Source organism: Scyliorhinus torazame, chromosome 28 (assembly GCF_047496885.1).
Source record: "Scyliorhinus torazame isolate Kashiwa2021f chromosome 28, sScyTor2.1, whole genome shotgun sequence".
Taxonomy (NCBI): domain Eukaryota; kingdom Metazoa; phylum Chordata; class Chondrichthyes; order Carcharhiniformes; family Scyliorhinidae; genus Scyliorhinus; species Scyliorhinus torazame.
In genome coordinates, this window is record NC_092734.1 from 19,097,282 (window position 1) to 19,124,069 (window position 26,788).

A 26,788-nucleotide genomic window follows, 5' to 3' on the forward strand; every position below is an offset into this window, starting at 1 on the left:
TTCTGTGCTGTAAACTTTCTATGATTTGTTCTATGTCGGAGCCTCCTACATCGGACACCTGCGAGGCAGACACCTGACAAATTATGTGCTTTTACTAAGACTTATTGTTCCGACAGCTCGGGGCATGTACTGCAATGCTGTTATTGTTCTCCAAGCTGGCATGGAGCCCAGGTCATCAGAATGCTCCATTAATTTTTATACTAGTGAATATTTCCTTTTTGTTCGTGAAGACTGAATGAATGAATGAGAAAGTTATTAAAATTTGAGACTATCAATACTCTCATTTTTAAAAAGGTTAAACCTCCACCAGCAAAACTCCCTCAGGATTGTCTTGTTTCTTTCACCGAATTCATGCTGCTTGTACGTGATTATTGTTTATTGTTGTGCATCAGTCTTCTTACTAGGAGTATTCCCTGATGCCTCTCACTGGTTAAGTGTTAATTGCACTTCAATGAGGCTTCATTGTCTTGTGAATTGGAGAAGATTACCAGAGTTCCTATGCAACAACTTCTGAAAGGAATATTGCCTCAAGTGAAACAACAGCAGCTCCCATCAAGGCTGCAACAGTATAGCTGCCGCATTTGCCTACATAACCGAAGTCACTGCATTCCCAATGTAACTGATTGTGTCAACCATGGATATACAGAACTTCTAAAGAAATAAATAGACACTGCAAGCCATCACGGCACATCCTGTACCTGCATCCACCAAAAAATGATGAAGGGCTTCTAAAGATGTTTAATGAAAATAAACATACTTGAATTTTAAGTATAAACACTTAATTTATGCATTAAAATCTGCCGGAGGCAACATCCTTCCATCTGTGTAAGATGTTGGACATGCAGTTGGGGGATGGGGTAGCTTCATAGGCTGCACATTTGCTGATGGCTAAAAAGACCAATCCATGAGAGGCAGGCTCTGCCACGTAGGAAGTGGCTAACAAGTGTCATTATGGGTTGTCTGTGGTGTTGGCACTTGCTGCTCTGCTACTGATTGTCATGGTGGTACATGTCAGCCCGCAAGTGATGTTGCCATTTTCCTCTATTGTCAGCTGGTGTCTCCCAGGTGCAAGGATAATTTTTAGGGCCTTTATGTCACACTCGCAAGCTTCCGTGAAGCGGAGCTTTAGGCATCCTACTGGTCGTCTCATTCTGGCCACCTTGCCAAACAAAAATCCTTGCTACGTGACTGTGTTCCATCCTGTTAAAAATGCCTGAGCCTCCAAAGTCACTTCTGCATGTTGAGTGTCAAGATACCTGGGTGCTTCACTTTTGAGAGGACTGCCACATTTGTGATTTTTGACCTTCCATGAGATGGGCGGCACGGTAGTACAGTGGTTAGCACTGTTGCTTCACAGCGCCAGGATCCAGGTTTGATTCCCGGGCTGGGTCAGTCTGCAGGTTCTCCCCGTGTCTGTGTGGGTTTCCTCCCATAAGTTCCGAAAGACGTGCTTGTTAGGTGAATTGGACATTTTGAATTCTCCCCCTGTGTACCCGAACAGGCGCGGAGTGTGGCGACTCGGGGATTTTCTCAATGACTTAATTGCCGTGTTAATGTAAGTCTACTTGTGACAATAATAAAGATTATTATGATTATTATTATTAGATGCCCAGAATGTGCCACAAATGAATAACTTTCATGCATTAAAATATCTTCCACTTAATCTAGCAACAGACCATACAGTCCACAGGGGGGCAGTAGGACATAACTTTCCCTAAAATAAAAAATCTTAACTGTATAGCAGTTTACAAACTGCGTCCCGACTACTGATCGGACAATTATATTTATTCACTTTGCACTCTGATATTAGACCTGTCTTTGTGTGCACTCTGTGAATGCTTGGTAGGCTGGCCTGATGGCTCTTTGATACTACATTGACATAACCCTTAAGAATGATTAATTTTTGTATTGCTGGTTTTTGCACATTTAAAGCTTTCCGTTTTAGTGATTTATTATCATCTTTGATTAATTCCGAGACAAAGCCATAATTTCATTTGCCTTAGATATTTTATTTTTATCAGAAGTCATTTGGTGATTATTTAACTGCATGAATAATTTGTAAAGTTATGCAGCTGTCATTGCTCAATATCAGCGCATTTATCAGCTTTTTTCTATAGCACTATTCATACCTTCCTTTTGTTTATGTTTGTCATTGTTTGTAGTGAGATCAACATAAAGGCCTTAGAGAAGGTATGACAAATATATTGATTTTGGTCACTGCAGTAATTGTGGCAATGTCCTGTGAAAAGATAGTTGGCCCCTGTTTACCATATAGTTAGGAAAAATCTGATTTCTAAAGTTTTTTGCTGAGAAAAAAGTGAAGTCATTCTACATAGCAGTTCATAGATTGCAGTTGTATTTTGCCTAACTGTTGTCTTCCTGATACAGCCGTACAGTTTTATGTGTTTAAAGTCTTGTCACTACTGAAAATATAGCTTGCCGGCATAATTTCACATCCTGTACAGCCAAGAGAATTACTCACTGTTTTCTGGGGGCATATTTCAGTAGCAATAAATAGTGCATCGAAGCTGGATAGGAACAATATTCCTAAGTGTAAGTTTCCCTTTGCTTCGGGTTTAAATCCATATTTGTATCAAATGTTTTACCATAGCACTAGAAGTTGTGGTGAAATAAAAGCTTGGCTTTTTGCAGAACAACCTCATGAAAATATACTTATCGTGACTGTTTAGATGATTTGGAGCAGGAGCAGTCCACTCTCGCCACCGTACTGGCAAGGGAACAGTATGCAACCCAGGGAAATGAGAGAGCTGGCGAGGCAACAAAAACATTCAACTTCAGAGAAGTTTCAAGCAACCATGATAGTTTTCAGCACCATTTTTTTTTTTAATGACACAGGAAGTTTTATTGTCACCCTATTTGCTGGATTGCAGTTGAAGCCAATGTTAATTCTTGATTGTAATTATATTTCATTTTCATTACAGTACAATGGCACTGACATGCGAAGTGTGACAGCTGAACAGGCCTATGTTGAAATGCTAAAACCCACAGAGGCAATCTCTGTGAAGGCTCAGTACAGGATAGAGGAATTCAACAAGATCAGAGATGAAGCTGGAGATGGATTCTATATCAGGTATTGTTTGAGGAAGTCAACTGAAAGTTTCTGACAATCATCACATGGAAAAAGTCAGCACTTTATGGACAAATTCTGAAGGATGTAGAGACAAGCAAAAACGATAACTGAAGACATAGAAGTGATGAGGGTTGAGCAACAACAATAATAATAGTAAGACTGTCAAGTAACACAGCAATAGGAGCCATTAAGTCACTTTTATTTAGTGTTAGTTCTGTACACATGCAATAATTTTACACAGAACAATGTTAATTCCAGTTTTTCTATGTTGAAAAAATTATGTTTTATCTTTCAAATACCTCGTACAAATGTATAATCACAGGTGTTTTAATTGACAATCGTTTTATCTTCAGTTGTCTTATCGCTTCATTTTTTTTTAAACTTTGTTTCAAAAACCCGATGCTCATGTTTTAGTTTTACTCATCAACCTAATCCCTCATGTGTCTGAATAATGCATTTGGCAGCAATCATTTGAGTTGCATGGGATTTCTCTCTGCTTGTTCCTCCAGAGCACTTTACGATCGAGTTGCAGAAATGGAACACGATCTAAGTTTTAAGAAGGATGATATTCTTTACGTTGATGACACTCTGCCGCAAGGAAATTTTGGTTACTGGATGGCCTGGCAATTGGACGAAAATGCTCAGAAGCTGGAAAGAGGGCAAATCCCCAGCAAATACATGTAAGCATGGGAAGGGATGAAAGGAGAGTGTGAATAAAGAAGTTTTTTTTAAAAATGCTTACACTCTGAAAATGAGAAATGCACTGCGTTTTGCTTGTGTTTTTCAAAAAATATAAATATCAGTGGCATCACGCTGGCTTCCATGTCAGAAGGTTGTGGTAAGTGTCGCTTCAGGGGTCATCTTCTAGTCTAGTCTGACAATTAGGCAGAGGGAGTGCTGCACTGTTCTGAGTTGCTGACTTTTGAATGAGATATTAACGGCAAGGCTCTGTTTGTTTATATGGATGTAAAAGTTCCCATTGCCGTTTTTTTTAAGAAACATTGGGGTGATCTGGTGTTTGAGCCAATGTTCATCACTCAATCAGCACATCAAAAAAATGGAGAATGCAAACATTTATCTCTGTTATTGTGTTGCTTTGTACAAATTGGCTGCCGCATTTTTAAGATGATAACTGTCCCTACTCTTTCATCTAATAAGAACATTGAAGGTGAAGTTCTTTGAGACAATCTGAGAATGTAATAGGCACTATATCAATGCAATTATTTGTGCTGCCTATTTAAAATAAATTCCAGGGACCAAAGCTGTCAGTACAAGCTGCTATCTTTTGGCCTCTCCTCAGTTCCTGGAGTCTGTGACCACAACGAATTTCAGAATGAAGCATTTCAATGCAGTCCAGCAGTTGGACATGGTAGTAAATAAAGCTTTAACTACAGTATTAGGAATGCCTCAGGTTTTCAAGGCTGTTACTTTGAGTCACTCTACAAAAAAGATTTCCTGGCTGAGTACAATGGATCCTATGGCTCAGCCAGTCTCAATCTGTCGCATTTTCTGTATTGTAACTTTCTGTATGAATTTGTTACTTGGCAAATAGGGTAACAGATTGAAACCTGGATTTCTAAACAGCATTCTCATGATTTTGTAGGATGATTAAAAGGCGCAAGCTCTCTAGACTTCAAAATTCCCGTTGAAAGAGATGATTTGGCGTTGAGTGGCTGTGTTTTTTAAAAGTTCAATTTTAGCTCAAGTTACATGCTCCACCTGCACGATGGTTTCTGCTTATTCAGAAAGCTTGTAGGCATATGGTGGGAAGCATGTATCTTTTCTGCTGCTAAAATCGTAGAAAGATGAATTGTTCGGTTTGTGGGCATGCTGTGCCAAATATGTCCTAGATTGCCATTTTAAATTTAGTATCCAGTCAAAACAGTGACTGACAATATTGCACATAGTTCCTGAGGCTTAATCGGCATATAGCAACACCAACCTACATCATCATTGTACAGCCTAAACACATTGTTTGCCAGAGGTAAAACCCCAGTGGAATATTCTGATAAATTGACTTGTGATAAAAATTTTGTGTTGCTTTTAATGGCACGTGATTTGGGACCACATAAAGTGGCACCAATAGGGAAGTGACTGCCCCCTTCAGCTAAACCTGAGCACAGATTACATTATTACCATATCCAGAATTTAACGATGAATAAGATGAAAGCAAGAGTCTTGAGTGCTCAAAGTTCTTGCGAATGAAAGACCGTGCCAGGGATCATTTCAATATTGTTAAAGATTTCAGTAATGGTGGCCTGAATGCCAGAATCCTTCACATTGTTGTTATTTTGTGTGTGATCGGATCACTTGGGATTGTTACACCTTGTTCAGTATTGATTTTAAGGTTATGACCTTTATTATAATTGTAGTGATCCAGAGGGAAGTAGGCTATGACCTTTGTACCCAATTCATTTTTTCCAATTAAGGGGCAATTTAGCGTGTTCAATCCACCTATCCTGCACATCTTTGGGTTGTGGGGGCGAAACCCATGCAAACACAGGGAGAATGGACTTTTGTGCATTCTACAAAATTAAGTATCAGTTTGCATCATTTTGTAGCATAGTCACCTCTGAGTCAGTAGATCTTGTACTCAACCCTAATCCAGGATTTGCACACATCTTCGAGGCTGACACTTCATTGAAGTACTGAAATCATGTTCAGCGGTCAGAGGTGCCACTTCAGATTTTAAACTGATGTATTGTCTGTCAACACAACTGGACAGGAAGAATTTTGTGGCACTTTTCTATGCAGAAAAGGGCCAGCAAGTTCTCATAGTGCCCTGACCTGCTCTTATCCCGCATTAACAGAATGAAATTAGAATAACTAGTCATTTATCTCATCATGGTTTATGACGCCTTCGCTTCGTTTGCCTATACCGCAGCCGAGATTATGGGCTGTAACCTCTGAGCTCCACGGCATCATGGGGGGGGCGGGGATACCCCAAAGTTGCACTGCAGAGTCTCTTTCAGAGGTTCACAGGTAAGGTTTGAACAGCAGTTGTTCCCTTTGGCGATTGCCCTGCGCTGGGAATCATCCGAAAATCCAATTTAAAATGTTAGCAGCAACACGATGGCACAGTGGTTAGCGCTGCTGCCTCCCAGCGCCAGGGACCAGGGTTTAATTCCAACCTCGGGTGACTGTCTGTGAGGAGTTTACACCTTCTCCCTGTGTCTGCATGGGTTTCCTCCGGGTGCTGCAGTTTCCTCCCACAGTCCAAAGATGTGCAGGTTAGGTGGATTGGCCATACTAAATTGCCCCTTAGGGTGGGGTTACAGGAATAAGGCAGGGGATTGGGCCTAGTTAGAGTCGTCTTGAAGGGTCAGTGTAGATCCTGCGCTGTAGGGATTCTATGATTCCAAATCACTTGCTTCGGATTGTTTTAACTGGACAATATCAATAACTTCCCAGAAAAAGTTAGGTTAAACCTCTCCTAACTACTGGATAACTATTGTGCAGACCCATGGGACATCCCCATGCCCCCCCCCCCGACTACTACCCCCACAGGAATACCCCACCTACCCAAGCTCCCAGGGGTCTCCCCACCCGGACTGATCTCCGCCCAACACCCCTCCCCTTCCCTTCAACCCCACCCCCATCCATCCCTGAAGGGGCTACACCAACAGGAACTCCGTAACCCACGAGATTCCTCGACCCCAATGGGGACACTCGCTGCCTCCAGCACCTCCAGGGGGCTGGCCTCCTTGCATTTGACAAGCTACCTAGTCTCTAGGCCCCAGGGACGCGTTGCACTATTTAGATTTTGTCTGACCTGTGTCAGAAGGTTGGCCGATACAGGATGGAATGTGGAGTGGCGATCTCATTCTGGTTGCTAGCCAAGGATGTACAGGTCCATGACAGAAATAATTTGTGATGTTTTCCTGTGCCACTGGATTCAATTCTTTGTTTAGAGTTCTCATTTCAGTTTTTAACTATGGCATGCTGCTAAATTGTATTCTGGCAGGATGGATCAGGAATTTTGCAGAAGACATAGTATGTCAGAGGTCAAGGATGAAAATGGCTCAGTGAAGACTCTGTCAGCGGCGGCCCGAAGGTCATTCTTCAGACGAAAGCAAAAACATAAAAGGAATAATTCAAAAGATGGAAAAGAGATGTTGGCCCTCGATGCCATAAGCACTGATTCTATCCCTTTGTTGGAAGGTATTTATCTTGTTAATATTATATCGAGAAATGAGCAACCAACTCTTAAGCGTGAGCCATGGCTTCATGTGAAAAGAAGATTGGGAACGCCCAACTTCTGAGGGAGTGTTGGTTGCCATGCCATCCAAGTGCATTAAATTGTGAGAAGTGGGATCAGCTTTAATTCACTGTGGTGGACCCCGGGCAGCAGCCTCAAAGAAAGACACTTTTGGGGGCTTCCCGCGCTCCTCCATCTTTGCTGGAGTCACACCCTGCACCCGGTGATGTGGCAGCCTGCCCCCAAAGATGCTGCTCCCCGCTCCCAATTATGTCACATGCCCCAATGGTGTAAAATGCCGCCCACCATGACATTAATGCCCTCCTGATCCCGCCCACCCTCAGCTCAATTGATGGAAGGCACAGAAACCCCAAATCACTGCTTGTCAGACTGATGTGGTGCTCTTTAACGTATGACAACAACAAACCTGTACTAATTGATAAATTTAAATCCAATCCTACCTGTCATCAGCATGGCGGTAGAGATGGTCAGTATTGCAATCTGTGTGTCTTGCGACGAGCAAACATGAACTGGCTGATGAGCAACCGGGTGGAGAATTTAGCCGATGATAACTGCAGCACAGCGCAGGAGAGCGCAGTACAGAATGAGCCAGAAAAAGTCCAGTGCACCCAACAAAGTGGGGTGTGCAGTCCAAGTCAAATATCAGTGGCTGTGCTGGCAACTATCTGGCAGGATTCCGTTCTTTAATTATGCAGAAGAATAATAAGAGACTTTCTCAAAGCTTGTATAGAGCCATGGAGGTTGGCGGTTACTCATCTGTTATAACTGGCTGCATGAGGCCATCAGCCACAGTAGGAGACCAGCTTACATCCTCTCTTGAAGGACAGAGTTTTAACTGGAGAACATGGTGGAGGGACACATTTTTACATTTTCTTGCTTCATCAGTTGTTTGCAATGCATGGCAACTTAGATGGCTTTTATTCTGCACTTTTTCATAAGTTCACAAAATCATCAATCACAACATCGTAGGCAAAATCTTGTGAGGATGTATTCTCAATTGTCAGTATTGCTGAACTTCTCAAATGGTCTTGACTCACAGTACTTCGCAGATAATTTTTAATTCTTTTCAACAAGAAAGCATTTGTGGCAGGTATTAAAAAGATGTTCAGAATGCTTTCCACATTTGGAAAGGTTGCTTGCAAACCATCACGTACAAGTCTGTACAAATCAGCTAATGTCTGGAAGTACAGAGCTCATAATTATCGATGAAATGAATGAATTGTTTCACTTCATCTTCAGAAAGATTTGTGCCTATGTCCTCCCGGTAGAATTCAAGAACTTCACACTGCAGCGGCTCTCAGCATTCTCATCCAACGTCAAAAAACAGGCAAAATAATTCAACGGGCTTCTTCTCAGATTCACTTCTACTCTGCATTTGCACCATTATTTTCATTTCATTATTGTGTCATAAATAACATTGACAGTCTCAATGATGATCTTTTTCCCTTTTAAATTGATATCATTGTCTCTATTTTCACCAAAAAATTCTTTGTTGATGTTCGACCTTCTGTTTCCACTGAGGCATAGTCATTTCAAATTTCCATGACAAAGCTTCTGAGGCTAACAATTGTGAAACAGTCAATAAAGTTGTATCAGCATTTTGCACTGATTATCTGGCAGCGTTAATTCTTTGAAGTAAACATTCCATAAAACAGTAAAACTGCCTGGTGTACTTTTCAGACTTCTCTGCTAAGGATTACGCTGCAACTTTCGCACGCGGTTTCTCTGAATTTGAGGTGGCTATGTTTGAGAAGGTTTATTTTATATCGACAAAGTTCAGTCTCAAACCCAGAATAGCATCTGCACGAGCGGACCACCTGGTGTAACAAATTCTTTCGACCATCAAATGTTTTCCATGTGCCTGCTCCAAGCACGATTGCTGCATATTCCACTGATGGGTGAAAAGAAGCATACATGTTTTGAACAAAGTAAAAGAAAATCTACAGCTGCCTCACACGATTCAGTTGCAGCATTGCCGATTAAATTCAAGGAGTGACCTGAACATAGGATGGACAATGCACAGGGGCTTCCATTGTTCAATTTTGCTTGTAGACCTGAACATTTCCTGCCATATTTGCAGCATTATCGTAGCTCTGCCCAAGACAATTTTTGGTGACCAAATCTAAACTTGAAATGATATCCAAAACTGTAGTCTCCAGGCACCCAGGCGTGTAGGATTGTAGCTGCAGAAATCGCTCTACAACTTCACCATCGCTAGTCACATATCTTTTAATTAATGTTAATTGGTCCACGTAACTCACATCTGGTGTTGAATCAACTATTATGGACTAGTATTTGGCATCTTTGACTTCATTAGTGAATTGGTTTCTGCCATTATAGTGATGAAGTGATCGTAGGTTCAGTGCGCTAAAAAGTTGGTCTTCACTGAGCCACAGTGCTGCTAAGTTTTCGAACGCTCTTTGAGAAGTTCATCAAATTTACTGAAATATTCAAGGTAGGCTTTAAAAATTACCTCTTCGACTTGACACTGATGACTCATCATGTCCTCTCAGAGGTAGTCCCAAGGAAGATAGCAGTTTAACTGTGACAACAACACATCCCAACATTTTCCTCCAATAAGAATACTTCATTTCAAATAACACAGAATCAATTCTTCCAGATAATTTACATCTTTGAAGGAATGCACACATTGTTTTAATATGACTTTTGGAAGTTTCATGATCAGCAATATCTCTTTCAATATTTCTCCAGTTTGAGTACCCGTCGACAGATGATTGTTTCCCTTTACTAGGGTCAGGGAATAATTTGCGAACAAATCAGTAGACAGTCTGAGGTTCCTGAAAAATCAAACAATTTGTCCTTTCTGTCACGCCATTTTTCTTCACCCTCAGAAAATGGTACTCATGAAGACTTCTAAACTGCTTTTGGCCTCGAACCTCAATCTTTTCTCAAATTTTCAATGTTACCTATGCTCTCTGGTCTATTTATTACGACATATTCAATCATACCCAGTGGAACAAATTTTGACCATAAGGCAGTGTTTTCAGGGTAGGTTCAGCCCCTCACTTCAGCAGCAGAAGAACAAAGATCTTGAGTAGTACCTTATACTTCCATTTCCATTTCAGAGTCCACATCTTGTTTTTGAAGAGAGGTATTGTCTCCAGAAATCGGCAGGTCGATGACATCAGACAAGTCACCAAAACCTTTTATGGATGTTCTTGTTGAGGATCAATATTCAGTTTACGCACTGCTCAATACTTCAAACCTTTTAAAGTAAAGTGCCAAGTTGTCTTTTTGCCAAGCTTCATCCTCTGCCTCGTCTTCAACCTCTGCGTTTTTTTGACTTCCAGATTCATAGTGTCTCTCCACATTGACTGGAGATGATAGGTCTTGATTTCAACGATTCACCAATAAGTCTTCAGAATCTTCTGTCAAGTGAAGCCTCCTTAAGCAAAAGCAGACGATTGTCTAAGCTGCTCAGTGACAAATTAAACAAAGCTTGTGAGTTGTAGGGGGCAGTCGACCGGAATTGTGAGAAGAATTGGTGTAAGGATGGGCCTCTCGCTCGGATGGCTGGACCTCGGCCCTCGACAACCAGATGTGCTCCTGGCTGGCTGCTGGCTATTTGGCCAGGTAGCCTCTGTTCATTTTGGTTGCCCGCCCGCACTGCTCAGCCCTGGCCTGGAGGCCAAAAGTCTCCCCATAATAGCCGTTGGCCATCGCCGCCTCCTCCTCACCTCGCTGAAGGCATGGTAGGCCCGCACCCCGTTGTTAGGTCGGCGACCTCACCTTTGCCTCAGGCTGCCCGCCAGATCGAATGCAAGAAACCTGGCTACTGCTTTGCACCTTTACTCAATGAAAGTTCAGGCACTTCACAACAATTCAAGAGATGTGTCTGAACTGATCTAAGTTTCTCCTCGCCTCTCGACGTCTGACAAGGTTTTCCTGTTCTGAAGGGGAGTCCACCAGTCAGGGCCCACTGTATTGCTGCTGAGCAATCAGCAGATTTAGAGCTACAAAGACTGTGATTGGTGTTCCCACCACAACAGTCACCTCTCCATATGAGCCCTCCCTATTGGCTGGTGCCCTGCACTACAGCGCTGTGTGTTTCATTGAAAGTCCGCCTCTTCTCAAAGATGTAAGATTATCATATTGTTACCAAACTATTCTTTATCTAGTTGTTCTGCCTCACTTACTAAATACAGCTCTGATTTGTCAGTTATTACTGCTATTTTGGTTTTTTTTTAAGGCTGACTGTATATTGGAATTTATTTTCACTGTTAGATTGTGGAAGTTTGGCATATCAAAGAGTGCAGAAGATAGAATGCATCTCGCCAAGGCCTGTGCTTATCTTGGGACCATTAGTGGATGCTGTGAAGGACATGCTAGTTAAAGATTCCTCCGGAAAGTTCTGCAGATGCCCACTCGGTGAGTGTAAATCAACAGATTTGCTTTAATTTTCAAATATGTACTTGTGGTTTCTTCGGAGATTTATCTGAATGTCTTCATTCATACCTCAAAGTATTGTTGCATTACTTAATTGAAAATGTGCTCTCTGCAACAGCTGGGGAAAAGAAAACTGTGTTGAGGTACAGTGACATTACTAGAAATCAATATCAAAGCAGACCATGCGGAAGTGCTCAGCGGGATTTGGCTGTGTCTGTGGGGAGAGGAACAAATGTAATGTTTCAGGTTGCGACCTTTCATTCAAACCCTTTCAATAAGTTTATCTTGTAACAATATGGGATTTGGCCATTTTTTTAAAACCCGAAGAGTTCCTTTAAGGATCTTTTGTTCATTATATAGCTGAGCAAAGAATACTTGGGAGTGCCCATATATCAGGAGGCTTGAGTGGACACTTAAGATTTATTGCAAGATGTTAATCTAATTTAAAGGAGACTTGGATGATTTGATAAGCAGCAAGGGTGCAGACGAAGTGCTATCCTCAGTTACTGTTCATATTTGACCTTGCTTCAATTTTTGTGGTCCTTTCACTTTATTATTGTACTAGCACCACCAGTTTGCAAATTAAAGCGGCGAATACAATTTCTAAAGTCATCTGCGGTATGTGGGCATCCCGTATGGTGCCCATCCTCAATTGCCCCTGAGAAGGTGACGGGAACCACTTTCTTGAACTACTGCCGTCCATGCGGTGAATGCCCGCCCACACTGCCCCAGCGTTTGACCCAAAGATATGTTTCCAAGTCCGGATGATGTGCGATTTGAAGGGAAACTCATTAAGGTTTTGGTGTACCAATGCATCTGCCGCCCTTGTCCTTCTAGTTGGGAGAAGTCATGGATTTGGAAGGTACCTGTCGAGTTCAATTCCCACTTGGGTCGCTTCTGTGCAGAGTCTGCGCGTTCTCCCCGTGCCTGCGTGGGTTTCTTCCGAGTGCTCCGGTTTCCCCCCACAAGTCCCGAAGGACATGCTTGTTAGGTGAATTGGACATTCTGAATTCTCCCTCTGTGTACCCGAACAGGCGCCGGAGTGTGGTGACTAGTGGCTTTTCACAGTAACTTCACTGCAGTGTTAATATAAGTCTACTTGTGACAATAATAAAGATTATTATTATTAAATTGCTAGTTTTCAATCTACATTAAAATCATATCAAAAAGTTTTTCCTTCAACTGACAATTTTCTCTGCTGTTTGCAAAAGTCTTGATCGTATAATAGTAGTCATTATTTTGTATAATTTGACTGTAATTCCATTTACCACATGAAGCCAGTGCAATCATTCTGCAGTTTAAAGTACATATTAATAGGAAATGCACAGGAAGCTCCAGCATTTGAAAAATAAAGTTATGTCAGTATTTCAGATATAACCTTTCATGAGACCTAACTGGTACCATAGTAAATAATGTTGCACTTGTACCCCCAAGGTTCGTGTTTAAATTTCACAGTGACACATTGTGCTGGAGATCTGTGGGCTGTCACAAGCTTAACAAAATATATTGATTGACTTTTTGCACAGTTGGTTCTTTATTTCAGCTTTTCAACACAGTTTTTAAAAAAACACTTGTTGGTGCTTGAATTGGAGTATTCGTTTGAAGGAGTAATGAACATTTTCACCTCTGACTGTTGCCTGTTAGCTTTGCTATCCCATTAGTGTTCAGATGTCAGTGAAGTCTCGGCGATAGCTGACTAGATGAGGTTATATGATGAGCTTTTGGTATTAGACAAATAGATTTGCTCCACATACTAATTTGTGTTTCCATTTTTCAATTCAGAGGTTATGAAGGCTTCCCAGCAAGCCATTGAACGAGGAGTGGCAGACTATCTCTTCATTGATTACAAGAGGAGGAGTGGCCATTTTGATGTCACAACTGTTGCCTCCATTAAAGAAATAACTGAGAAGGTTCCTCTCTCTATTAATTTCTATGATTTATATAACTTGATCATTTATACTTCAGGCTGGCATCACAAGGCATACTGTCAGTTCAAGAGAGATATCAAGTTGAGTTATAGCAAATCAAAAGTTGACGGTGACATGGCAAAGCCTAGCCACTTGTTAGGAACACACCTCAGTGTTGTTACAATTGGAAAGCCGATTGTTTCTAATAACATGGCACATCAAGGTATGGGGTGCAGTGTCAGATCACATTGATGAACCAGAATCATGATCCCAACGGTGTTACATGTTGTAGGCCTCATAAACCCTTTCCATTTTGTGCACCTTCCATTTTCATTAACTTTATTTTACTAAGTTTCTTGTTAACTTTGCTTTCCCCATTCCCTTCCAACTGTTGTGACTGGACTTCAACCTTCGATATTCTGAGCAATTGCTGTTCAAAATAATAGGGTAAATTGACAAACATATGGCCAGGTGGAGAACATATCTTTTTCTGCTATCTCATTTTTTTCTTCTTTTTTTTGCCAGTCTGGCCCAGTTTATCCCAGTCTGGCCCAGTTTGTCCCAGTTTATCCCAGTCCGGCCCAGTTTATCCCAGTCCGGCCCAGTTTATTCCAGTCTGGCCCAGTATCCCAGTCCAGCCCAGTTTATCCCAGTCCGGCCCAGTGTATTCCAGTTCAGCCCAGTTTATCCCAGTCCGGTCCAGTTTATCCCAGTCTAACCCAGTTTATCCCAGTCCGGCCCAGTTTATCCCAGTCCGGCCCAGTTTATCCCAGTCCGGCCCAGTCTATCCCAGTCCGGCCCAGTCTATCCCAGTCCCACCCAGTTTATCCCAGTCCAGCCCAGTTTATCCCAGTCCGGTCCAGTTTATCCCAGTCCGGTCCAGTTTATCCCAGTCCGGCCCAGTTTATCCCAGTCCGGCCCAGTTTATTCCAGTCTGGCCCAGTATCCCAGTCCAGCCCAGTTTATCCCAGTCCGGCCCAGTGTATTCCAGTTCAGCCCAGTTTATCCCAGTCCGGTCCAGTTTATCCCAGTCTAACCCAGTTTATCCCAGTCCGGCCCAGTTTATCCCAGTCCGGCCCAGTTTATCCCAGTCCGGCCCAGTCTATCCCAGTCCGGCCCAGTCTATCCCAGTCCCACCCAGTTTATCCCAGTCCAGCCCAGTTTATCCCAGTCCGGTCCAGTTTATCCCAGTCCGGTCCAGTTTATCCCAGTCCGGTCCAGTTTATCCCAGTCCAACCCAGTTTATCCCAGTCTGGTCCAGTTTATCCCAGTTCTGCCCAGTTTATCCCAGTCCAGCCCAGTCTAACCCAGTTTATCCCAGTCTGGCCCAGTTTATCCCAGTTCCGCCCAGTTTATCCCAGTCCCGCCCAGTCTAACCCAGTTTATCCCAGTCCGGCCCAGTTTATCCCAGTCCGGCCCAGTTTCTTTTTCTGCTATCTCTTCAACAATTGTCATCACTTTCTGTTTTTTTATTGCTCTTCCACCTACGATTTAGCAAGGAAAGAATATATGATTGCATCAGTTTGCATTTTCAGGCCAGTTTCTGTAAGGTGCCTTGCATAAACGGATTTGGTAAAAAAAATTGTCTTTGCAAGCCTTCTCTAAAATGGTTTGTTTAATGAAGAATGCAGATTTCTCGGTGGGGGGGGGGGGGGTGAGGAATACTTATAAGACCATAAGATGTAGAAGCAGAATTAGGTCATTCAGCCCATTGCATCTGCTCTGCTAATTTTTTCCTCATTCTCCTGCCTTCTCCCCATAACCCTGATCCCCTTATTAATCAAGAACACCAGATTTGTGCTTGAAGTGCTGTTATCTACAGGGGTACAGACCAAGAGCTGAAAGGTGGAATTAGACAGAATTGTTCTTTCTTAGAACATAAGAACTAGGAGCAGGAGTAGACAATTTAGCCTCGAGCCTGCTCCACCGTTCAATACAATTCATGGCCTCATCTCCACCATCCTGCCCGTTCTCCAGAACCCTTCAACCCATTGCTAATTAAAAATCTTTCTATCTCCTCAAATTTACTAACTGTCCCAGCATTCACCTTACTCTGGGATAGCGAATTCCACAGATTCACAATCCTTTGGGAGAAGTAGTTTCTCCTCATCTCTGTTTTAAATTTGCTATCCTTTACCTTGAGACTGACCTCTCATTCTAGAATAACCCACAAGAGGAAGCATCCACTCCACGTCCACTCTATCCGTATCTTTTGTCACCTTATGTGCCTCATTCCTTATTCTTTACACTTCAAACATTCTGCATGTAACATAATGCAACCAGAAGAATTGCTGTTATGAATTTGCACCCGACACAAGTGACTTTTCCCTTACGGCCGCTGAGAAGACTAGTCTCGTTAGTTCTCTAATACTCTCTCCTGCCACAGTCAACATCAGTGACTAGCTCTGCAAAAATGCTATCACTGCAGAGTTACTTTCTACTTTTGATTTTGGAGAGCTCTTTAAATGTTTTCCCCGCCTATTAATACTTTTGGGCTTTGTGGGAATTAAACATTTTTAAAATTAGGGTTGGTTTTAAGAAGATAAATAGTGAAACATCTTTCCACTCATTGATTAACAAAAGGGCATGAACTCCATATTATTACCAGAAGAAGGAAATTAGAAGATTATTTTTGTCAGGGTAATTGGAACTTTGCATCCCTGGTCACAAGTAGCTATTTTGAGGTGGAGTACATAATGATCTGAAAGTCATTGGATAAGTATTTGAAAAGAATATAAAAAGATGTGGAGAATGGGTAGACACATGAAAACGGAATAAAGCGTTTCAGTTAAGAAACAAGTAGTTGTTTGGTAGTATTGCTGAGAAAAGACATTTGTCGAAGCTTTTTGTCTTGCACTTATCAAGACTATCGCAAGAATGCCAATGCCGGGGGAATAAATTGATACAGTGTAAAGTTGTTGTTGTTTCTCCTAACATTGGTATTCTTGCGATTGCCCTGGTGAGTACAAGATGAAAATCTTTGACAAAATGTATTTTTGCAGCAATACTTAAGAACCAAGAAATGACAGTGCGGTTTTCCTTCTGTGCTGTAGTTTTGGATTCTCCATTCCCCTCTGACTATCTCACCCAATGAGTTTGGGGCCTATGAATTCTGCCAACGTTTTCCCCAAATATCAAAGCAACGTAAATTCAGTACCATCGACTAGCACTGAAATCGCAAGGAACAAGTCAAGTTTGGGAGCAGCACGGTAGCACAGTGGTTAGCACAGTTCCAGGGTCCCAGACTCGAGTCCCGGCTTGGGTGACTGTCTGTGCGGAGTCTGCACGTTCTCCCTGTGTCTGTGTGGGTCTCCTCCGGGTGCTCCGGTTTCGTCCCACAGTCCAAAGATGTGCAGGTTAGGAGGATTGGCCATGCTAAATTGCCCTTTGTGTCCAAAACGATTGGGTGTGGTTACGGGGACAGGGTAGAGGTGTGGGCTTAGGTAGGGTGCTCTTTCCAAGGGACGATGCACACTCGATGGGCCAAATGGCCTCCTTCACTGTAAATTCTATGATTCTATGAACACCCAGAACCTCCTTTCCAGGTGTTTACAGCAAGAAAAAAACATTTGGAGAAAGCTTTGTTTTTGTCTCAAGCCCCGAATATTTTATCATGCATGACAAAGGAATAAGCACATGAAAAAGACACATATGTTAAGAGCAGAAGTTTAGACAAACCCCCCAAACTGATGTGACAGCGCTACATATAACTACACTTGGAAACCCCTCTCTCGTTACTTCAATGCAATAGATTATTTGCACCCAGTTCCTACATCTAGTGCAGTTTTGAGTTATCTGGCAACCACCACCTCACGACGTGCTACAGAATTAAATGAGTCCACAATCAAATTGTAATGGGGGAGTAAAGCAAACTGTTTAAGGTTATATTAGTTCTTTAAATGAAGTTTTATCTGATAAGATTGTGAATGAGGCCTTTGAAAGCACACACGATTTGACTGCTAGTTGATAACTCTCAATGCTTTGGAACTGACATTCCACTCTACAGAAATATCACACACAATAGATATATATTAGATAGGGAACGCTTGTTTTGCAAGATCATTACAATACATAAAAATAAAATATGGTGGCGGCTGGCAATATGTAGTACAGTTGTGATGTCACTGCTGCTTGTATCATTTGATCTACAGTATCAATTCATTGTGACCGAGTCATTGTTCCTTAACTTTGCCCCATAACATTTTTTACTATAATATAGAACAATTTGGAGCCATCTCTATGTCTTAATGATTTATAAAGTTGGATGTTCCAAACTCTGCATTGTCCTGTGCTTAACATCTGTTTCTAATTAGCAGTTTTTCTGAAATTTAAGAAAAATTTAATTGCAGCTATGATTTAAATTTCCTGAAGACATTAAGAAAAGTAAGAACATGCATTTATATGGCACCTTTCACATCCTCAGGATGTCCCAAAGCACTTCACAAGCGTTATAGGTAAATGTGGCAGCCCACTTGCACATAGCACGGTTCTGAAAACAGTGGTGAGGCTATTGACTAGATAACCAACCTTAGTGGTGCCAGTCGAGATGTAAATATTGGTCAGGCCACCAGCAGAACACCCCTGCTTTTGATTTGAGAAGTGCCTGGGAATTCTTAGTATCTGCCTGAGAGGACAGATGGGACCTCAGTTGGAATACTAGTACAGAAGAGGCCCTTCAGCCCATCGCCAGCCCATCGAGTCTGAACCGACGCATGAAAGGTCCTGACCTGCCCACCAAATCCCACTTGGCAGCACTTGGGCCGTAGCCTTGAATGTTAATAGAATTATAGAATACTTTAACAAATGAATTGAAAGATGAAGGTGTAGCTCTCCTTCAGTATTGCACTGAGATGTAAATCTGGATTCTGTGTTCAGTTATGACTGAGCCAAGATGATCCCTGTGCAGACAGTTCTAAATATAAAATGTGACTAGCTGCCATTATGTTTGTTTTCCTTCATTTGCTTTTGACTTTATTCCTAGGACTGCCACTGCTTGCTTGATATTGCGCCCCATGCCATTGAGCGTCTACACCGAATTCACATCTATCCAATTGTCATATTCATACGGTACAAAAACTTGAAGCAAATCAAGTGAGTAGAGTCAATTATTTAACGCATAATGAATAGGTAGCTTTTCTTAAAAGCAATAGACTGCAGATGCTGGAAATCTAAAATAAAAATAGAAAATGCTAGAAAAACAGCATCTGTGGAGAGAGAAAGAGTTAACGTTTCCAAGTCCCAATGACTTCTTCCGAGCAGTAATTCTTCTTTGTTCACATCTAATAAGACTGTAGAATAAACAGAAGAGCACTTGAAAGCGTTTTGGTAATCAGTTGCTGTTGAGGAAAGTCGCCCCCCCTCCTTTGAGGTACCATGCCCCAAGAGGGTATTGGTGACCATGGAATTCCATTGGATTGATCTATGATAATACTTGGCTGATTGGAAACATTGCCAACTATGAGGGTAGTCTTGAACTTCAAAAGGACATGGACATGTTGGTGGATTGGGCAGGCAAGTGGCAGGTGAAGTTCAATGCAGAGCAGTGTGAGGGGATTCATTTTGGCAGGCAGAGAATGGAAAAACAATATAAAATAAAGGGAAAAACCTGAAGGGAGGTGCAGGAACAGAGGGACTTCAATGTAAATGTACATATGTCATTGAAGCTGGCAAGCCATAAAGTATATAGTATCCAAGGTTTTATTAATAGGGGCATTAAGTACAAGAGCAAGGTGGTCATGTTGAACTTGTACAAGCTATTAGTTTGGCTTCATCTGGAGTACTGCGTCCAGTCCTGGGTGCCATGCTTGAGGAAGGATGTGAAGACATTGGAGAGAGTACAGAGCAGATTCATGCGAATGATCCCAGGGATAAAGAACTGTAGCTATGAGGCTAGGATGAAGAGGTTAGGACTGTTTTCTTCAGAGAAAAGAAGTCTTGAGAGGAGACTTGATCCATCCTGAGGGTTATGGACGGGGTAGTGAGAAACCGCTCCTTCTCAAGAGAGTATCAAGAACTGGAGGGCACAGAGTCAAAATAATTGGCAAAAGGAGTACAATTGATGTCAGGCAAATCTTTTTCACCCAGAGGGCGGTTGGAGCCTGGAAATCACTTCCCGGAGGATGGTGGAGGCAGGTTCGATCAAGGAATTCAAAAGGGAATTGGACTACTTTCATGAAAATACAGAATGTATAAAGTTACAGGAACAGGGCTGGGGAGTTGGGATTAGGTAGAATGGTCTTTCCGAAAGCCAGTGTAGACACAAAAGGACCAATGGCCTCCTTCTGCACTGTAAAGATTCTGTGATTCTATGTTTCGTTTATAGAGTAAATGGTGCAACATTGGAGAACAGTGAAATACTCAGCCAGTCAGGTACTAGTAGCTCTGTATCTCTCTCCCCAAATGTTGCCTGATCTGCTGAGTGTTTCCATCAGTTTTGTTAATACAGTACATTGTGCTGTTCATTATTGTTTTCCCTGAGTAAAGTATACCACAGGAAATTACAACGGCATGTCAAATTAATATTAATGCACTGTAGGTGTACCTACACCACAGGGACTGTAGCGGCTGAAGAACACAATTAGGGATGGGCAATAAATGCTGGGCCAACCAGCAACGCTCACATCCCGTTTTTAAAAAACCCACCGAAAACAAATATTGTTTGATTGTAAGAACGTGTGTATATCCTTGTCCTTTTTAAGAATTTCGCTACACTGATTTCATCAAACTCCAATGATTTGCACTGTTATTTACAGAGAGCAAAAGGACCCAATCTTTCTGCGGGATAAAGGTACACAAAAAAAACATTCCAAGGAACAGTTTGAGGCTGCTCAGAAGATTGAACAGGAGTACAGCAAGTTTTTCACAGGTAAGCATTCGTCAGTGCAATTACTCCTGGGGCAAAGTTTGACAAACCCCACAGTTTGACAAATTGAAGGATTGTTGGGGTGTGGTCCGGTTTCAAATTGGGGTTCTGGCCCGACACCTTATCACCATGCATGTTGAAGCATTCTGTATGACATTAAAATTCAATGTCCAAAATGTTTTTCAAGGAACACTTCAGCATCGGAATTCAATACCAATTAGTGTCCCAAATCTCTCTAAAGGTCCAATAGCAAATTCAAGGACTCCTAGTGGTGATTAGTTGTTACAGTTTGAAACTATGACCTGATCAATGTTTACAAAATGGTCAACAACACATGATCTCAATTCTACCTTCAGGTTACTTCTGGCGTTTGTTCATTTGAACGTTTCGAATCCTTTTTCTCGCATTCAGTTTAAAATATCAGCCGCTTTATACTTGACAAGATCTAGCATTCGGGTCCACCCTTAATCTGTAATTTAAAATCGATCGAAATCCATATTATATCATAATCACAGTAAGAAGTCTTACAACACCAGGTTAAAGTCCAATAGGTTTGTTTCAAATCACTAGCTTTCGGAGCTCCTTCCTCAGGTGAATGATTTACCTGAGGAAGGAGCTGTGCTCCGAAAGCTAGTGATTTGAAACAAACCTGTTGGACTTTAACCTGGTGTTGTAAGACTTCTTACTGTGCCCACCCCAGTCCAACGCCGGCATCTCCACATCATCATTGTTCGAGGAAGGATTAAATAAAATGGAGCTAAATTTCAATGCTTTGTAAGAATGAGTTGGATTATCTAGACTTTAAAATCTCCAATTATCTCCCAATTATTATTTAGTATTCTAACATTATTGAAATAAGGACATTACTTTCTTTCAGCACAGTGAGCTTATGTAGTTGCCAGATGTAAAGTGACAAAAAAGCTGAGTGAGTTATATCCTATCCTCACATGAAGAATCATTTGAAAATGTAAGGCCTTTGTCGTGCAGTATCTTGTTGCATTTAATACGAGTTTTTATTTAAGCAGTGACTCAAAACACTCAGACCATCTATGTGCCTGTTTAATTCTTGCTTGTGGCATAGCCCAATCCACAGGCTGAAGTTAAGTTCTAAACCATTTTTGTTTCTCCTTCATTTTTTGTGGGCACTTTTGATTAGCTGACTGCATATTCTCTGCACAGACAGTATGCTAACACTGGATGGCAGTGCCCAATACCATTCTGCTGTAAATTCCCAACTACAGTACGCATCTTTAGAGTATTGTGAAACAAAAAATGCAGGCATCAGACATTAAAGATAATAAAAGTTTAATCAATAATTGTTCATATTGATTTCAGTGGTTCAAAATAAAAACAAAGGGTACATACAGTAGTAATTCAAGGATGCACAGCCTTAGGTTCTATAGACTCATCCCAACAGTGCAGAAGGAGGCCATTCGGCCCATCGATTCTGCACCGACCTCCCCGAAAGAGTACTCTCCCTAGACCCACTCCGCCGCCCTATCCACGTAACCCCGCACATTGATCATGGCCAATCCACCTAACCTGCACATCTTTAGACTATGAGAGGAAACCGGAGCACCCGGGAGAATGTGCAAACTCCACACAGTCACCCAAGCCGGAATTGATCCCAGGTCCCAGGTGCTGTGAGGCAGCAGTGCTAACCACTGTGACACCATGTCATATTCTACCTGCACAGATATGTAATGCTTCCTGCAGTAATGGTGAAAGTAATTTCGCACTGGGCAGACTTGATGTGATTTACTGTGTTAACGATGGTGAGCAGTTCAATATCATGGAGAGGAAGGAGAGAATTAAATCTGTTCGCAAGCACAATGTGTTACTATTGCAACACCAGACTGTAAACTATGCTTTCACTTTTGAATCTCTTCATGTGGAACAATGAGTTTTCATGACAAAATGTTTGCTCTATATGAGAATGTTTTAATGGATTTAATCTACATTTTTGCAAGAAGAGCACACAAGGCTACGGACCAAGTGTTGGAAAACGGGATTCGAATAGTTAGGTGCTGGATTGCCAGCATAGACTTGATGGGCCGAAGGGCCTCTTTTTGCAATGTAAAACTCTATGACTCTAAGAGAACTGCCTCCAATGCCACCACATCCTAAAATAAGGAGACCAAAACTGGACACAATACTCCAGATGTGGTCTCACAACACCCTATACAACCGCAACAACACCTCTACTTTTATACTCCAGTCCTTTTGCAAAAAAACGCTTACATTCCATTTGCCATTTTTCCTTTATGCCTGAAGACCGGGTCGGGCCCGGTAAAATTGCCTGACATTGATTCCTGCATAACAAAAGGGCTATGTGGGCACGGTAACATCCGAGCCATGCCAAAGGAATCATCGCCTTCGGAAGAACAGAGCAAAAATAGGAGAACATTGGAGCTTTAAAAATGTTTGATAGTTACTTTCCTTTTAAGTAAAGATTATATTGATGGTCTTATAGTGATATTCTTGTGAAATTCTACGTTTTCCTTGCATCATTTATTTTCTATTATCACCTCCCTTCGAAATATAAATAATTTTTGTTTTATAAATTTAAAGTACCCAATTATTTTTTTTCAATTCACGGGTAATTTAGCGTGGCCGATCCACCTACCACCCACATCTTTGGATTGTGGGGGTGAGACCCACACAGACAGGGGAAGAATGTGCAAACTCCACACGGACAGTGACCCGGGGCCTGGATCGAACCCGGGTCCTCAGCGCCGTGATGCAGCGGTGCTAACCACTGCGTCAACGTGGTGTCCTCCGAAATATAAATAATGAATAGGAAAGATCTCATCGCATGGCTTAAAAATATGTTGCAGGGAAGTTGTGGAATAGGCTTAATAACCCAGCGGAAAGTAAAGATTTTGAAAAGGTTTAATGCTTGTGATTGCCTCTAGAAACTTTAACCTTGTATCATTGCTTTGTGTCTTTCTGAGATCAAAGAAAAGCTGACAAAATGGACAGCCTCTTTCTAACTATTAATCATTGTGTCTTTTTGCAGGTATTGTCCAGGGAGGCAGCCTGCCCTACATTTGCACTCAGATCATGACAATTGTTGATCAAGAACAAAACAAAGTCCTGTGGATTCCAGCTGGAACTCTCTAGGACCCCACTTGGGCAGCTCAAAGTTCACAAAATGCACCTGTAACTGTTTTAAAGCTGATTATTGCTCTCTTGACTACACAGTAAAAATTCTGAAGATTGCAGATTCGACAGAGTGAGCAGGAAAATATCTCAGTCTGAGAGTATTGGATAAACGCCATTAAACATGCTACTACACGTTGTCCGAGCATCTACTATACTCCTGCAATGTTTAAAAAGTACCCTTCAAATTGAATATATTCAGGACTGATTTTTAAAATATATATATATTTTATTCCGCCTTCTCTTCCCCCTCCCTCCTAAAGATAAATGTTGGAAAAAGTGATGCTGCAACTAAAACTTAGAACACACGTTTACACGTAATATTTCCTGAGTATTTGTTTTAAATGTTTACTTGAATGTTTATATCCTTATTTCTTATTCTTTGTATTTTGGATAAGACAACTCTTCTGAATGGGGTGGAGTTTGTGCATGTGTACAGATGTGTTTTCCTGGTTACATGATAGCGCCCCGTGATTCTACTAGCAGGTTAAACCTAATAAAATTGGTACAGAGTGATCATGTAGTTGGGAAAAGTATTGTGATTGGTACTGTTGGAGTGAATATGATTTTTTTTGTGCACTCCTGTAAGGGGCAGACCACTGCATTTTTTGTTTGTTTCTTTTTGTCTGTCGAAAATATATTTTTCTGCATGGATCTTGATATTTAAACAGCATAATGTATCTGATCATATTATATAAACTAATACATTAATTGTTGGGCCTAATGAAATGTAGCACGGGGTAATGAGCTATTAGCTAGGCCTGGCATGCTGATATGACACTTTCTAAAAGCTGTAAATATTGAAGAAACTCATTCTTGGTGCAATTTTGCAGTATATGTGAGCAGTTTTTTTTAAAAAAGAAAAGTAAAATTCAGAGTGTGTAGCGAGTCAGATAGATTTATTTAACTTTGAAAAACTATTTCCCTTGCTTGGAGGTTTTTTGCCTGAGTAAATGTAGTTATGAGGCAGAGTAAATAATTGTAGTGTTGCCACTGTCTGGAAATTGGTCATTGAATCTGCAATGCAATGCTTATGTCATGTTTTTCTCCCCCCAGTATATTGTGCCAAATTGTCGCCATTTATATCCTCTGTTTTCACATTGCACTTGCAAATCTTTCTGTGTGCCTAGCACGGTGTTGCTTTTGGTCCTCCTGTTTGTGTCACGTTTCTTTTTGACAGTTCTCCACTGTAACTACAGACTTCAATGCAACTGAATCATTCGAGAGACTCCTTACATTTCACAAATTGCCTGGTGCATGACAGCCTTCCGTACATTCAAAGAAATTGCTTGTTTTTTTGCATTCTACAATGAAAAGGGATGTTTTCTTGCACGCGGTTTTGAAGCGAACAAAATTGTTTTCACATTTTGACAATTCGATTTCAAACAAAATGGAAACTAGTTAAGTTAGAATTGAGGCCGGAATTAACATTTGGCCAGCACAAATTTATTTGACTTCACATTCTGCGGACAATTCGATTATTTCTGCAATATCTTGGCCTGGCAGTGAGGAAGCTTCCCTTTTACGTTCAAAGTGTCCACTCATACTGTTGGAATTTTTGTTTTGGCTCAATATGAAAATCCAAACTCACTGATTGGTGACTTGATCCCTACGCACCTACTGCCAGTGTAAGTTGTTGCAGGACACGGTAAAAGAGTGACAGAAATGGTACAGAGCAAACAGGTACTGATGTTTTTTTTTCCCTGTGCTGAAAGAAGAATGTTACTTTGTATCAAATGTAAAACAATTGATTAGTACAAGAATAAAGGTCAATTTCTGATATCCAACATGTGTTTGTTTTCTTTTCTGCTATTCGTTGTGTTTGAGACGGACCGGCTAGATTCTGGGTAAACAGTTTGGCTATCCATGAGGCAGTAGGCTTCGAACCAGTAGAGGCTAGTCATGAAACTTTGCTTTGGACTTGATCTGAAGAGGAAGAAAAAGTTAACCTGATTTAGCCGTGTGTTTTTTCTATTCTCCAGATTTGATTGTGCCTCCATATATTCTGTTCAAAGCCACAGGAGACTGATATCCAAGCCTTGGAGCCTTATTCTGTCATTCAGTTAGATCGTGGCTTCATCTGTATTAGCTCCATCTCCCCGCCTTGGTCCTCTATCTCTCCGTGCTCCTGCTAATAAAAATCTACAACCTCGGTTTAGAAATTCTCAGTTGACCTAATCAGCAGCATTTTGGGCAGCAAACGATTTGTTTTCTGAGTGACTGCAACTCAATGTCATACTTAGTTGCTCCTATAGCAATAATAAAAAAATAATCTTGTTTCACTCTGCTAGGATTCACAGGTCGTAGAGGATTTTGCTGATCAGATTCCCGCAGGGTAGGGCAGAGCTTTTAAATGGCAGCTTCTCATCTAGCCGGCCATGCTCAGTAGTCAGGCAATACATCGTTAGCACTAAAGCTTGTATGCGTCAAAATGGATGCAGATGGACAACGTCCAGTGACGGGGTAGAGGGGGTACTGAGTGGTCGCACATCAGGTCGCTCTTCTACAAACCCAAAAATAGGCTCTTTTACCCAAAATAGCCCGCTAAACATAGAATTTACAGTGCAGAAGGAGGCCATTCGGCCCATCGAGACTGCACCGGCTCTTGGAAAGAGCACCCTACCCAAGGTCAACACCTCCACCCGATCCCCATAACCCAGTAACCCCACCCAACACTAAGGGCAATTTTGAACACTAAGGGCAATTTATCATGGCCAATCCACCTAACCTGCACATCTTTGGACTGTGGGAGGAAACCGGAGCACCCGTAGGAAACCCACGCACACACGGGGAGGATGTGCAGACTCCGCACAGACAGCGACCCAAGCGGGAATCGAACCTGGGACCCTGGAGCTGTGAAGCAATTGTGCTATCCAGAATGCTACCGTGCTGGGTACGGTACCATACAGGGAAGAAGTGTCCTCTCACCCTGGCTAGCAATAATACAAGAGAGGATGCCGAACAACAGTAAGTCCAGAGGCCCTAAGGAGACAAGAAACAAGTGGCCGAGAGGGCAGACGCACGAGGCGACAAAGCGCCGGCCACACCAAATCGAGAAGGACTGGCAAAGCACACACAGGATTCCCCCTCACAAGAGGGTGGATGGAGGAAGTTCCTCTCCAGGGAACTAAGAGAACGTA

General features: G+C 41.8%; 1 protein-coding gene across 12 annotated transcripts in view; it reads left to right on the top strand.

Annotated features, from left to right (window-relative positions):
* Positions 1-25,435, top strand: part of dlg5a (discs, large homolog 5a (Drosophila)) — a 259,461-nt gene extending 234,026 nt beyond the window's left edge. For all 12 annotated transcript variants that reach the window (XM_072491581.1, XM_072491584.1, XM_072491585.1 and 9 more), the window contains 8 exons: positions 2,943-3,091; positions 3,601-3,771; positions 7,056-7,252; positions 11,556-11,699; positions 13,500-13,627; positions 18,606-18,715; positions 20,377-20,489; positions 23,506-25,435. In XM_072491581.1, the coding sequence (XP_072347682.1) occupies positions 2,943-3,091; positions 3,601-3,771; positions 7,056-7,252; positions 11,556-11,699; positions 13,500-13,627; positions 18,606-18,715; positions 20,377-20,489; positions 23,506-23,609 (1,116 nt within the window). In that variant the 3' untranslated portion in view covers positions 23,610-25,435. The remainder of the gene's footprint in view (positions 1-2,942; positions 3,092-3,600; positions 3,772-7,055; positions 7,253-11,555; positions 11,700-13,499; positions 13,628-18,605; positions 18,716-20,376; positions 20,490-23,505) is intronic.
* The last annotated feature ends 1,353 nt before the right edge of the window (positions 25,436-26,788 follow it).